This window comes from Cyprinus carpio, unplaced genomic scaffold, assembly GCF_018340385.1.
Source record: "Cyprinus carpio isolate SPL01 unplaced genomic scaffold, ASM1834038v1 S000006753, whole genome shotgun sequence".
NCBI classification, from domain to species: domain Eukaryota; kingdom Metazoa; phylum Chordata; class Actinopteri; order Cypriniformes; family Cyprinidae; genus Cyprinus; species Cyprinus carpio.
The window spans coordinates 291,610-307,779 of NW_024879352.1; the positions used below are offsets into that span (position 1 = coordinate 291,610).

General features: G+C 36.3%; 1 protein-coding gene and 1 pseudogene across 1 annotated transcript; both read right to left on the reverse strand.

Moving 5' to 3' along the window:
- Positions 1–762: 762 nt before the first annotated feature.
- On the reverse strand, positions 763–15,419 carry LOC122144735 (annotated as a pseudogene).
- On the reverse strand, positions 15,280–15,836 carry LOC122144707 (platelet-derived growth factor receptor alpha-like). The gene is made up of 2 exons (XM_042755849.1): positions 15,601–15,836; positions 15,280–15,470 (listed from the first exon to the last, which is right to left on the reverse strand). The coding sequence occupies exons 1-2, from the start codon at positions 15,743–15,745 to the stop codon at positions 15,280–15,282; spliced, it is 336 nt and encodes a 111-aa protein (XP_042611783.1). The 5' UTR covers positions 15,746–15,836.
- Positions 15,837–16,170: the final 334 nt, after the last annotated feature.

Genomic DNA, 16,170 nt, shown 5'->3' on the forward strand with positions numbered 1-16,170 from the left:
TGCTTCATTACTACACATGGAGTACATTCTTCCAAAAACTATGATGTGTGAAACTTCTTGAAATAAGCCATTTCATTTGAATCCTCTTTTACAAAAGCATAGCTTTGAAAATCAGTAATGCCTCAGACTGACAAAACAGATATAAAATCAGAAAGTTTGGTAAAAACATCGGCCAGACATAAAAATGTTTTAAATAGTATCATATCAGCATCTTATAAAGGTTCAAGTCACAAAAATACATGTGACTCACAGGTCAAAACACAGTTGCCATTTTTTTTCATTTAGGACTAAATCATTTCTCCCTACCCAACCCAGTATTCACAAATAATATATCCATACTATCCAAACAAAAACTATCCAGTACAAAAATAAAATTCAAACTGCCACACTTGAGATATTGACGATATATGTTACATTAAAACCTATATGTGCTGTTTAGTTGGTGGATATATCCTGTAAAAATGGTGGGAGTATGAGGGGAAAAAGCAGGAGCCTGATCCAAAATAGAGGCCATTTTGTCTCAGTTGTGCTGGTTTTTAAATGTCTATAGTGTTGTTGTTTTTCTTTGTAGCTCAGATGGATTCATTTGAAAGGTAGCAGTTGTGAAACCACTCAGGCCATTGATATGATTATAAATGACCATGCTTATATGCTGTTCGGAATGCCCGTCAAAATAAAAGTTCAGCTCAAACCCCCCCCATACACAAACACAATACCCAACATACATACCCATACAGAAATGATACACAAAAACACAATATGTCCTCCACTTCGCCTCCTCATTGGTCTTAGCTCCATTAGAGTCACTTAAACACTCACTGAAGCTCATCAAGAGCTCTCAGAGTCCTTTGGTGCACTGCTCATTCATCCAGACCTGTAGAAGGCGATGTCTAATCCAAAAAAAAATCAATGACATTCATGCATCAAAGTTTTTTTTTGGTTGTTGTTGTTTTTTCTGAAGGCTCCAGGAAAGTGAAGTGAGGAAAATATGGCAGAAGGATGCGAGAGAGAGATCTGTGAACTTGGAATGAATCAGAGGAATGTTTGTCTTTCTCTCTCTCACTCTTTGCATCTTTCGCTCACAGGAAACTATACTCCACCAATTCTCCTGAGTCCAAGCACATCTCGTCCAGCAAGGTGATGTCCTCCAGGGTCTCTCCCTCACGCTTAGTAATGGAGCTGCTAGAGTGCCTGGCTCTATCCTAGTGCGCTTTCCGCCGACGTCTGAGAGCTACAGAGAAAAAGAGAAGACCCAATTCAGAAATTCAAAGATTCCATGGGCATGGACTTTGTGTGAAAATGCAAATTAATGTTAAAAATGCAAATTTAAACCAAAAAAGAGCAAACTAATATATATATATATATATATATATAAATATAATATATATATATACTATATATTATATATATACTATATATATATATATATATATATATATAAATTGAATAAATTTAGTTTGAGGATATATTTTAAAATATAAAAGCACATATCAGTGAGAATGTGATGTAAATTGGTGGGCTACCTGTGGCGGTTCCTTTTGCTTTTTGTATTCTTCAGTTTGACAGTGGGTCGAGGTCTGGCAGGGAATAGATGTAACCGCTGTCAGAGCTGTGTCTCTGTTTCATCAAAGCCGCTCTCTCGCGGTCCTTTAGTTTCACTGGTTCTTGTAGAGCACACCCATGTACACATCCTCATTGTCAGTGCACTGCACCCGAGTCACAGCAGGGTGATCGCTCTTCAGGAAGTCATGATTCACGCGTTCGTAGCACTTCACACCAAGAGAAATATAAATACAATATAAAAAGTTATAAATAAATAATATTCAAATATGTACTAAATCATTTAAATGAATAATTTGATATTTAATAAAAAAAATAGAAATAAAATATAAAAGTTCAACTGAGTATTATAGCACGTGCACTCAACAATAATAACAAACATAACTAGTAACAAAGATTATAGTTATAAATGAAACGAATAATCAGAAATGAAGCTTGCAATTCACTGTTATAATACGTTGTACCTGAAGGAAATGATGGAGAAATGTAATCATTTCTGGTAGTTGTAAATAGCACTTAAACACCACCGTAAACACTGCTCAATGCCAAAGTTCTGCTCCATTTCTGCAAGCGATCCTGTGGTTACGGTTGAGGGCTTACTGGCCAATTTACGAACCGCATTTTCCCACCACACCCCGGCCCAAAGGTGCTATAACAGGAGCTAGTTATTCCCTGGGCCATGTGACTCTGGGAAGCAGAGTTTTGAAGTACTATGTGTGGTGTCTGTTTAATAGCGCAATTATGGCTAGCTGGCGGACGCTAACTGTATGCTTCTGGTCATTAGCACTGCTGGGTTTTGCCTTGCTGCGGGCATTAGCTAGCTGGAGCGCTGCTGTGCTAATCTCTGTTAGCGGTCTGGCAGTGTTGGCAATGATGACATACACGTAGCCGAGGCCTCAAAGCCCAGATTGTCACACTGCATTAAAACTACAGGAAGTGGGAAACCATTTCCACCATACTTTAATCTGGGCCATTTATTGGGGCATGGCGGGATATTTTATTTTAAATTTTATTATTATAGTTTTTTCAATTTCGGTTTAGTTTCAAATCGAGTGTAAGAAGCATTTATTTCATTTTGTTCATTTCTGAAAATGACTACTCTAAGTTTTAATTTGATTTCAGTATAGTTTTATATTTAAAATGTATTTGCCACTAAATTTCACATAATAAAGCTATGTTTTTTTAAATGTATTTTTTTAAACATCAGACGGATCCTGTATATCCTGGAATAAATGAATTACTACATCAGATTTTTTATATAAAATATAAATATATTATAATACTTTTAAATTATTATATAATTACAGCACAAATATTTTAGTAAGAGAAATTTAAACAGTTTGAGTAAAATGATTGTAATTTTATTTATTATTGTGGTGTCATCGTGTTTAAGATTTATTTGCCATATCTTAACCGAATCTCATACGGAAAGCTATGTTTTTTTTTTGTGGTATATATCAGTCAGATACCTCCTTCCTGTGGTTTCTTTTTGTCAAAATGCATAATTAGATTAGTTGTTTTGTGGAACTGATTAATTACTACATCAATTTTTTTTTTTGTATTTATATATATTCTCCTGAAAAATAATTTCATACTAAAGAAACCTGAAACCATTTGAGAGTGATAAACAGAGAGAGAAAAAACAACAGAGAAACTTGAAATTGTGTGTTAATGTTGCAGGCTTACTCTCTTATATCCTGAGGGCAGCAGAGAGGCCACCGTATCACTCAGGCTGTGGAAAGATGGTCTCTTCTCTGGTTCACTGTTCCAACATTTCATCATAAGCTCATAGCTGCACATAGACAAACAACAACACATTGTTTAGACATCTGCTCCAACTGAAGTCTAGCACAGCAAAACAGTCACGCAAACTTTGTAATGGAACGTACACTTCGCTGGAAGCGTGCTCGGGTTTTGCCATTCGGTATCCACTCTTGATCTTGTTGTAGAAGCTAGAATCCACAACCATACCTGGATAAGGAGTCCCTCCTACAGAAACACATTGCATATAGTATTTAAAAAAAAATTAAATATGGAATAAATAAAATGTATTGGAAACACATTTGTAAAGTTTAGAAATAAATGCAAAAAAAAAAAAAAATCATACCAAGCGAGAAGATCTCCCATATTAAGATGCCATAAGACCAGACGTCACTGAGTGTAGTGTATAAGTTATCAAAAATACTCTCAGGGGCCATCCATTTAACTGGAAGGAAAGTCTATGTGTGAGAGAGAAAAAAGACTACAAGTATTAGAAGACGATTTGTTCCAGTTCTTTTTTCCAAAGAAGGGTCATGTTAAAACATGAAAAATTCCATAATCTAAGATGAACAATCAGAGAACACCACATTAAGACTACGAGACAACAACTCCACACTTCCTTTGGAGACATAGTTGTTATCGTGCATGAGTGGTCTCTGGCCAGTCCAAAGTCACAGATCTTCACTATCTTGCCTTGAGACAGCAGGACATTACGTGCAGCCAAGTCTCTGTGTACCACTGTGAGAAACAGAGAAAAAAAGAGACAGAGAGAACTAAATGAGTGAGCGTGCATTACAGGGACATTCTGTTCCTTTTTTAGTGGGCTGTATAATAAAGAAAGATTATTTATTTGAGATATCTCTAGCTATTTGAAGTGGTTAAACATATTTCTCTCCACCCCATATACTCTAACCCAGTCTTCTCAAGCCTTTTTTTGTCACGTAACCTTATAGCCCCATTCAAAAGTTTTAAATCTTTATACTGTATACTGATATTATATTGTATATCATTTTGTATTATCATTAATATTAAGACATTTTTAAACCACCTAATAAACGAAATATATACAAGAATAATTAAATAATTAATACATAATAAATAAGGCACACATAACAGTATTTTCCTTTTTTTCGTTTATATATATTTATTTTAATTAGTTTAATAATGTTTTATTTAAATTCATTTTATTATTATTTTAAACTATTTTTATTTTACTTTATCTGTTCACCTAATGGCCTAATGGTTAGAGAGTCAGACATGTAACCCGAAGGTTGCGGGTCCGAGTCTCAGGTCTGGCAGAGATTGTCGGTGTGGGGAGTGAATAACCAGCACTCTCTTCCTCTTTCAATACTATGACTGAGGTGAGATCCTTGAGCAAGGCACTGAGCCCCCAGCTGTGCCACAGCAATATGGCTGCCCACTGCTCTGGATGTGTGTTCACTACTGTGTGTGTTGAACTTAAATGTGTTAAATGCAGAACACAAATGAGATGGGGCACCACACAACACTTAACTTTTAACTTTTTAAAAAGTTTAATAAAAAAATATCTAAGAACCTTCTAGAATCTGCATAAGCACACCATGGTTGGAAATCACAGCTGCAACTGTATTTTCATGGTACATCCCTTTCATCAGCTCTCAATCCCACCCTCGATTTTCTTCAAGGGTGGTCTGGAAAGGTCCACTCTTGTAAGATTAGATTAGTAAACCCTCTGTTACCAACATTTTAAAACAAGAAGTCTAAATAATACTTACTATAAAACATAACATGAAATGATAACAAAATCTATCCAATGCTTGGCCTTTGGAGGTTTAACCAAGGAGGTCCTGCAAACCCTCAATTCTATTTTCTTTTTTTTTTTTTTTTTTTTAATTTTTCCCCCCCCTACCTACAAAAGTGTTTTGGAGCAAATGTTTACAGACTAAAGCGACAGAGGCAGTTATCCTGATACAAACAGGATTTAACTTACATTCTTAGAGGCTAAGAACTCCATCCCTCGAGCTACTTGATAGGTGAAACGAGGAGTTCCACTGTTGTCAGGCCTTCATTGGTGTCATCTGAGAGAAGGTTCTCAACTTCACTCTCTGTTGTTTACACAGATACATTCTGAATTAGCACTGCATGCTGAAAATTACTCTTCGAGTGTGTGTGTGTAAAGTCTGAGGAATGGCAGGCAGATGTATGCATTAAGACGTCTGTGCTACAATTACCCTCTGTAATTGTAGGGTGCATAGACTACAGTAACATGGGTGGACCTCTGCTATCACTAGCTAAACATCAGTGTGTGTCCTATTACCACCAGCCAAGCCAAACCAGACCATAGCATGCCAAACCATCCTGAGTGTGTGCAGTAAGCAAGGGACAGACCGAAAAGTAAAGAGCCGAAGGGAAAAAAATATATAGTTTCAACTCCAAAATAAAAAATTCTGTCATCATTTCTTCACCCTTCATTTCATTCCAAACCTGTTTGACTTTCTTTTTCCATTAGCCATGAGGAGAAAATAGTTTTTCATGCTCTTTTCAGTGCAATTACAATGAACTGGAGCTTTCGAATTTCAAATCTTGACAAATGCTTCAGCTCTGCTTGACAAAAGTTCATGATTTTTTCATGATCAAGAGTCTGACCTTTTCAATGAATCATTTGATCGGACTAATCCTGTACAGTCTGTTCCTCATACAAAGCTGTCGTATGGCTTCAGAAGTCTTACGGCACACAAGTCAGTCTTAATTATACTTTTATGGTACGTTTGCATTCATTTTAAAAGCTTGAAAGCTTCAGTGCTTCATTGTACATTCAAAAATATCTGCTTTTGTGTTCCACAGAAGAATGAAAGTCGTGCTGGTTTAGAATGACATGATGATGAGTAAATGATGACTGAATTTCCTTTTTTTTGGTAATTATATATTTACAAGAGTTCTCTCACCGTTGAACTGTCTCTGAGATGGAGGATGGTCGTAGTCTGATCTCTGGAGGGGGGAGTATTTTGAGGTTTCATTCATTTCCAGCATGGGGAGTTCGTATTGCATGGTGTCTGCTTGCTTCATGTCCATATAATCACCTTTCCCCCCCTCAAAAGACAGGATGACGTAGCTGCACACACACATAAAAACAGAACAGAAGTCAGGAGAGAACATCATGCTGTGTAAGGTCACGCCAGCCAAATGAAATTCTAATGAAGGATTAGATCATTTTATGGTAGGTCATCAGAAAGATCTGATATGTAAGTGAAAGTGAAGAGATTAGATCACTGGTCTTCTCACTGTGACTTATTAAAAATAGTTTTAATTAATTGAAATAAAGGACTGTCTTTGTAGGCAGTAGGAAAAGGCAATCTATGTATGTAGCTCACTCTCTACTTATTTAATTGTCTATTGTTCCTCTCCTCGTATAAAGGACTTCTCATACCTAATTAGAATGAAATCCTGACAATATCAATCTTCAATCAGATTGAAGAGCAAGATCAAAATTTCATAACATCAAGTTTTGAACTTAAATGGCATTTTTACAAATGATTTTTATGATTCACTCATTTTAATGAATTCAGATCTTTTGTGTGGGTGTGTGTGTTGGCTGACCTCCTGCTACTCTCATCGGCTGGGTTGATGCCAAAGATGTCTAGACCTTTCTTGCCCTTTTCTGTGTGGCGGCTGAGAAACCCATCTCTGTTCTTATGCAGGTAATTCACCAGGTCTCCATAGAAACAATACTCTGTGATAATGTAGATTGGTCCTGAGAGACAAAAAGAGAAAGAGTGAGAACAGTGTTAATAAAAACTCGTAAAATGCCTAAAAACAGAAGGTTAAAGTTCTACATTGCACTTAACTCTGCCTGTTAAAATGCCACACTACAAACACCCATGAACCAAGAAGACACCACCCTAGAGACCAAGTATTAGTGTTTGTTATCTGTGTGTTTGTGCATGTTCACCTGATTTGGTGCATGCTCCCAGAAGGTTGACGATGTTTAGGTGTGGGCCCAGGTGGGTCATAATTTTCAGCTCTGACATCAAAGCCTGCTTCTCACTGGAGCGTGCTGTTGCTGAGGAAGCAATTATATTAACCAGTTAAATACACTCTTAAAAATAAAACTTCCAAAAGGGGATTTTTGCAAAGATAGGGTTTCTTTTTCACAAAGATTTTGGGTTCCTCAAAGAACCTTTCAATGAACAGTTCTTAAAAGAACCAGTTCTTAGTATGAAAAACATTTGAATAATTTAAAGAACCTTTTACACTATAAAGAGGCTTTTGTGGAATGTAAAGTTTTCCATGGATGTATTCTTACACATAAACCATTCAAAAAATATGTGTTTTAAAGTCCTTAATCATCATCAACATTTATTGATGAGATGTTTCTGTGTTTATTATCTTGTTTATGAAGAAATTTTATGCATTTTGTATATGCAACTACTTCAGTTAACTCACGTTTAAGCATTTTCACAGCCACTTTCACACAGGGTGAGAACGACTGAGTCTGTAAGCAGTGCCTTCCACCACTTTCCCAAATGCTCCTGAGCCCAGGACACGACCTGCAACACACACACAAACATAGACACAAACTTTAACTCATTTGCATAGCCAGAGGATGCCACTGAAACATTATCTAATCTAAAAAAACATGCAAACTCAAATTGCTTTCTGTAACTTTCAGTATTACCACAAAGCTCCTAAATAGGATCTGCTTAGTGATTATGTCGTATTAGGATGACCAAAATCCCATCAAGTACATGACCACAACAAAGTGTCACTTAAAGATGGTTGAACCACACCGAATCCACAGGACAGTATCATGGTTGACTGATTCACTACAACAGTGACTCACCCAGTACAAGTGAATCCCGAGGGAACTCCCAGCGGGAGTCATATGGAAGCTGCATGGGATCGACATAGATGTACTCGTGACCGTCCGGGCTGACCGATTCAATCACACGCCATCTGATCTCATAACGTGGTTTCTGTAAAGAGATGCACAAGGAGAGAGTAATTCTCATGTGGTCAGTAACAGAACTTTCAGGTACTGGAGGACGGTCAGGCTGATCCACACTCTGAGAGGGGAGAGGTGTCATTCACACACAAACAGGTGACAGGTGTTCAATTCATCTCATTTCAGCCCTCACAGAAGCTAACATGACTGTGTTGCTGCATTATGTCTATTCATGCCTCAAATGTGTATGAGTGACTAAAAGACTGAATGTGAGAGAGTGAATTTGGTGATTTCTAAATGTGTGCGTGAGTGAGTGAGTGAATAACTGAATAGGTAAGAGAATGGGTAAGTGAGTGAGTGAGTGAGTGAGAGTGAATGAATAAATTGGTGAGTAACTGTGGGAATGAATGAGTGAAAGGGTGAATATGTCAATGAGTAAATCTAAATTACTAAGTTTGGTAAGATTTGTAATGTTTTTAAAATAAGTTTCTTATGCTCACCAAGGCTGTATTTATTTGATCAAAAGTACTGTAAAAACAGTAATATTGTGAAATTACAATCTAAAATAAATATTTTGATATATTTCAAAATGTATTTTATTTCTATGATGGCAAATCCATGATTTTAATTCTATGATGGCAGCCATTTCTCCAGTCTTCAGTGTCACGTGATCCTTCAGAATCCATTTGGTGCTCAAGAAACATTTCTTATTATCATCAATGTTGAAAAGAGTTGTGCTGCTAAATTGTTTTTTTGGAAAGGAACATTTATTTGGAATAGAAATGTTGTCAGTATAAATGTCTTCACTGTCTCTTTTGATCAATTTAATGACTACTTGCTGAATAAAAGTATTCGGTTCTTAGAAAAAAAAATGGTACTGACCCCAAACTTTTGATAAGTATGGATAAATTAACAAACGTTTAATTGGGTGAGCAGGTTAGTGAGTAAATGGGGTAAATGAGCAAATGTATTGAATGAGTAAGTGAATTAGTAAATAGGAATGAGTGAGTGAAAGAATGATTGAGTCAATGACTTACTGTGAATAAATGAGTGAGTGAAAGAATGAGTAAATTGCTAAATAAATGAGTGAGTGGATGAATGAATGAGTAAACGTAAATGAGTGAGTGAATGAGAGTAACTGAGTCGATGTGTATGAGTGAGTGAGGGAATGAATGAGTGAGTACCTGTTTCCAGATAATGAGCAGCACAATAAGTGAGATGATGACAATGACCAGCAGCACCAGAACAGCAGCAGCCACAGTGAGCTCCGAGTGCAGACCTGAACACACCAGCAGCAGCAGCAATGAAGAAGAGGTGGGTGGAGATATGGAAGGTTATGATGCAAAACTAAACTCTGAAAACTGCCAAAACCAAACTTGTCTTAATGACCTACAGCTTTACTTACATACCTAATAATGTCATCATAATATTATAAATATTTTGAACTCCATCACTCTTGTATGCTGTATTAATCAAGGTGCCCACTGTGAGCAATTTATATAAACTGTAACGTAGTGAAGCAAAAATCCTGCCAACAGAATCTAGTGTAGACACATATGGATTTGTTTCTAAAGACCATGGACGGTCCACCTGAGGAATCTATCACAGGAAAAAGACACAGGGAGCCTGACAAGACAGGCACGGCTTACAAAATGAGGCTAACAGATGTAAAGACTATTAAAGTAGCATTTGTTGAATTTAATGATTAACAGATAATCACACATAAATACAGAGATGTTTCCTTACAGTGACCGAAACCTCAACAAACAAAACCTAAACTAACCTCAGGGCAGATCTACTGCCGGCAATACATCTCTAAAAAAACTGTACACCTGTGATTCAAATTAGTTTCAAATCAGCATGAAACTTTGTTTACATTGTACAAGCCCATAACAAGCAGTGACACTAAAGAGACTTAGAGCACTTCTAAGAATGGACTGGTCAATAAAATCAACTTAGTTGTTCTTAAAATAAAAAAGGGCGTCTCTAAAGAGACAAAAACAGGCCTCTTACCATTTGACACTAGTTTAACCTCTCGTGAAACAGCACCCATGTCATTCCTGGCCAGACAGCGCACAGCAATTGTGCTCTCAAGATGGTGGAAAATGACTTGACTCTCAACGTTGTTGTCCTCATTCATTTGCAATTCCACAGTGATGTCCGTAGAGTTGATCGGAAGTGGCATCCACTGGGAGGAATCGTTGGCACAGCTGGTGGAAGAAAGAAAAGCGAGCTCAGCATGATGTCATTGTGGTGACTTGACTTTAATCTCTAGGGATGAGAAATTGTCATCTGCTTTTATAGAAGGAAAAAGTGAGAAATTACGATTTAATAGAGGATGACGGTAACACAGAAACAATACCTGTAGGGTAGCAGAGTAAAACAAGAAAGCAGACTGCTTACTGTTTAATGTTTTTGCAGATATACCAGTCCACGTCAGGGGTGGGGGAGCCGCTTGCAGCACACACTACTTCCTGACCTGCAGCAGAGCCATGGTGGATATCCATCAAGTCCACAATCACAGGGGGAACTGTAAGAAGAGAAATAATTTGACTATCTTGCCAAACATTTTCACTGGACCCCACCATTTTTTTTTGTATTCAAGCAAAGATGCATTACATTGATGTAAAGTGACAGTAAAGACATTTATAATGTTACAATATTTATATAGATTTCTCAAATAAATGTTCTGATCTTTTGAACCTTTCTATTCATCAAAGAATCCCCAAAAAATGCATCATAGCTTCCACAAAAATATATATGTAGCACAACTGTTTTCAACACAGATAATAAGAAAAATCAGCATTTTAAAATGATTTCTGAAGGTTCATGTGATACTCAAGACTCGAGGAATGGATGCTGAAAATTCAGCTTTCGCCATCACAGTAATACATTTAAAATTTAATTTTGATCAAAGAAATGCAGCCTTAATGAGCTACTTTCATCTTAAAAAACATCTAACTGACCCAAAACTTTTTGAACAGTCGTTTATTTTATAAGCATCAGAAAGATATTTTGAAAATATTTTGAAAATATATTTTTCATGTACGTTTTCTTTACAAATATATTATATACCACAAATAATTTATTAGTATTTTTTCATTTGAAAACAACAAAGTGCAACACATACAAATATAAGGAAAACGGACTTCATACGCACACTTTTTTTAATGATGCAAAACATTATTAATTTGTTTGATGCTTTATAAACAGGTTTTATGAAAGAACATTTAATTTACTTTTGAGCCTTTAACTGTGATTTAAAGTGTGTGTTTCATGCAAAAAAGTTTTGATATTATCAGTCAATTTTTTACATAGTTAAGTCGTATTAAATATAAAAACTTGAGTACCATTTTGAAACAGTATGCCTTAACTTAGTGTAATTATTTTCTGTATTTTCTACACTTCTGGTTAGGACAGAAACAGTACATAAGAAAACCAGCACTTATACTGAAAGTACATGTAGTTACACTGTAGCTACACATTGCTTGACAAAGGTCCTCCAGTTGACAACAATAAAAACTTAAACAAATGTATGTAAAGACTGGTTAAGAAAGATATAGAGGTGCACTGAGATAAACAAACATGAAGCAGAGGCAAAAGCAAACACATGCAAATGTAGGTAAACAAATGTGTGACAAAAACAACCTGCAGGTACAGAAAAAAGAAAAGGTCCCACCTTTAACCTGAAGGTAGAAACTGTTGCTGGTAGTCTGGCTGCCTGTTTCTGCCCTGATGGTATAGTTCCCACTGTCCTCTGCTTTAGCTCTGATCAGGGTCAACACACCCTCGTAACTGAACAAACAATGCAACAGATTTAAAAAGAGATGTTTAAGTGATTAAAGCTTTTTTTTTTTTAAGCACAAAAAAATGCAATGTGATATTTGAAAAATGGTGAATATGTTAAGATAGAGCTATTTTAGTTACCTTATCTCGTCAATTTTTAGGAGGTTGGTGGTGATCTCTGCAGCAACATCTCCTAGGACCGAGCCGTCCTTTAACCATATGACTTTTGGGGCGGGGAAAGACTGTATGTCCACCCTGAACTCTCGCACCTCGTCCAGCCTAGCAGTCTCCACTGGACCAGTTACTGGATTTATGCGCACAAACTCACTTTCTGCACATGAAAGCCATAAAGGCAGATTAGGACTGCAAATGAATCACTGTCAATTGTTAATCATGTTTGAATTTGACAAATGCATCTAAAATCCTTTTATATTGTGTGTCTGTGCGAGTATATGTAATCTCTGTACCATAGACTGTAATAGTGAGCTGTTTTGGTTTGGCTCTCATTGCTCATAATATCAGTAATGGAGCAGGCGTAGACACCGCTGTCTTTCGGTGAGGCATTAGTCACTGTCAGAGTATAATGGATCTCAAGATCTCGCTTATTCTCCTTTACGGTCTTTACTCCTCGATCCGCCTAAGAGAGAATGACAGAGGGAGAATATAAATATATTTAAAATATATAATTAGTTTAATATTGATTGTATTTTATTTACATACGATTTGAGGCAATGTGAAGTAAATTTGTTCTTTTTTTATTCTGTTTCTATCTCACCAGTTTCCCAGGGTATTTCCAGTGGTCCTCCAGCATCTCACTGCCTCTGGCCACACAGTCAACAGTGATGGTCTCACCCACCAGCAGAGCTTTCTTTTCTGCTCGCAGCTCGACTCGCAAATCAGACCCTCCTGAGAGACAATATAATGAAAGCAAGTTAAGTTGGTTATGCATAGCAGGGGAAGAAATAATAGTAATTGTTTTCTGAAACATAGTGAAGAACATTTACATCTGCAACATCTGGTCTTTATAAGACTAATACATTACACACATTACAGTAAGCATATACACTAACAACATAACAATAAAAAAGTTTTGTTTTTTAATCTTAAAAAATATATTTTTTACATTTTACAGTAAAAAAGGAGAAACATTTAATCAGCCTTTCTGTCATGTTTATTCCAGTAGAAAAAAAATAAATTTAACACACACACACATATATATATATATTTATTTATATATAATAGATGCATCTATTTCCTGAATAAAGTTGATCTTGAATTAAGTTCTCATTAGCAAATGATTTTGTTGGGGGTTTTTTTGCTTAAAAATTGAAAAATAAAATGTATTGTTTTTTTCTTTTATTAAATTTTGCTTCTCAAGTAAACCAATCATATTTTAACTATATTTAGATCAAGAATATGTTTATTTAACTGTAAAATAAAACAAAAGTAAAACAATTAAACAATATCACCTGCCATTCACGCAATCAAACACATTCTCACCTGTCCAACCGTGCACGATGTACTGTATGCTGTCATGTTTCTGTCCATTAATGAGGGCCCTGCAGACATACGTCCCAGCACCAAAGAAACCAATGAATCCTCTCTTGCTGTCATAGACACTAGACAGAACCTGATTGGTCTCAATGTGAATCAGAGAGACGGTGGTGCTTGGGTCTGTCACACGGCAGGGAATCTCCATTTCATCATGACTCGTCAGCACATGGTTTTCAAAAGGGGACATGGAAGGCACAAACGGCGTTTCTGGATCTGCGTGTGTTGTCGGAAAGAAATTCAATATCAATTTGCCATGTACAAAGGGCTTCATACTAACTACATAACATACTATTCTTTTAAAACAATGTTACTGTGTCAATCCGGCCTTGTGCAAAAAGACAAATGAGTACCTACTGTACCTGGCACATAAATATAGATGGAAGTCTCCTCAGTGTTGTTGCTGGAGTCATAGTAGCAGATGTACTCTCCTGTATGGGCGGCCGTTGCATTGCCAACAGTCACGGTGGAGATGAAGAGTCCTTTCTTTGCAGTGTCGATCTGATCGTGGAGATAAACAGGGCTGTTCCAGGAGAGCTCGGTCTGACCTCGACATGTGAGTCTGAAAGTGGAGTGGAGAGACACCTCCATGCTGTCCCTCTGGGGCCACATCACTGGAGCCAGCACTGACTGTGGCAGCTCTGGGTACATGGCTGATCATGACATGAACAAGTATTTAAATCTCTCATACACAACTCATACTGTATATACCGAAGCTTTAGATTTGGGTTCTGAATCATTGTGGACACTTCATACATTGTTGTGCTGCTTGATATAATTATACCTTCAACCAGCAGTTTGAATGAAAAGCTTGAAGTTCTGGAACCAGTTGGACGCAACAATCTCATAGACGCCACTGTCCTCCTCTATGGGGTGGCGGAGAACCAGAATATTTTCATACCTTTGTAAGAAAAAGTCATAATGATTATAATCATTTTAGTGGTACTATGAAACTGGTGACACTTATAATAAGGTTAAGTTTGTTAAAAATCTGTTAATGCATTAGCTAGGATGAACTAACAATAGTTCAAGATAGCTCTACTTTATGACCACAATACAAATATTTTTTACAGCATTTATGAATCTCAATGAAAAATAACATACAAACACACACACACACACACACACACACACACACACACACACACACACACACACACACACACACACACACACACACACACACACACACACACACATATATATATATATATATATATATATATATATATATATATTTTTTTTTGTCATATTTAAGTTGAATTAATATTTAAAAATGAACATTAACCTAAATAAATATTTTTTATATACATTTACAGTATTTATTTAGGTTAATGTTCATTTTTAAATATAAAACAAATTGTCATAGAATTTATTTTATTGTTAATTGTTTTTGTTTAAAAAAAGTAATAAATTTTTTTTTTTACAGTATTTTGTCTATTTATGTTAATGTTTAGTATTAAAAAATTGGTTATTTATTTAATATACTTAACTATTTGGGTATTCATTCAAGTAAAATGTTACCATGAAACATTTTTAATATCTTATTGAAGAAATAAATCATACATTACGATACACTGTATTTTACAGAACATAGTAATTGAGATTATGAGATAAAAAACATAACTATTTGTATCAGAAAGACAAGTAAGTAAATATGAAGTTTCTATGTCTATTTATATGAACAATTTTGTTAAGTTCTACCTGAGGCCTGTCAGATGAGTAGTCTTGGTGGAGATGTAGCTGTCATCCAGCTGAAGGCCATCTTTAAACCACCTGACCTTTGGCTCAGGGTCAGCATCAATGTAAATAGTAAACTCTTTTTCCTCCAGAAGCGATACAACCTCCACTGGCCCAATGCCATTAGATATTACTTCTACAAAAGATCTCTCTAAAGGCCAGAAGAAAGAAAGAAAGAACACTGATTGATTGTCTACTACACATCTGTTCAACCCATCTCCATTTACTGGTTTTAATGGTGAAAGCACAGGTGAGTCCAAGTGAGAAAGAGAAGTACACACCGTGGACTGTGATTCCCAGGATGAGAGACTCGGTTTGTCCAGTTAATTGGTTGGTTACAGCACACTCATAGCGTCCAGTATCTGCCACAGAGGCTTCTGGGATGTTGAGGATGTACTGAACCTTGTCTGGGAAAGTTAACTTCATTGGAACAGCCCCTCTGGCCTGGATAGCATAATAATGAAGAGAGAAACATAAAGAGCAGTATTACACACATTGTGATTATTATGGATATACATGTGGAATAATGACAGCATGACTCCGATCAATGCAGTTTTTATTTTTTCTTACTTTTCTTTACTTTTAAAAAAAAATTCTATTTCATCAACTCCACTTTTCTTTGCAAAGATGTACGTTAGTGTCTGTAACACATGTTTATGTCCATATTTCAGTGCAGTCTGCTGGAGATAAATCAGCTCTACACGAGTCTTTTTAAAGGATTGTACTCATCACAAACACCCCAGCAGAACCCAGAATGGCTCCGGTCCAGACAAGGACTTGGAGCATCTCTACACAATTCCACGTTGCTTTCAAAAACCAAGGACTCTTATTTTTAAAGATAATGCTTCTGA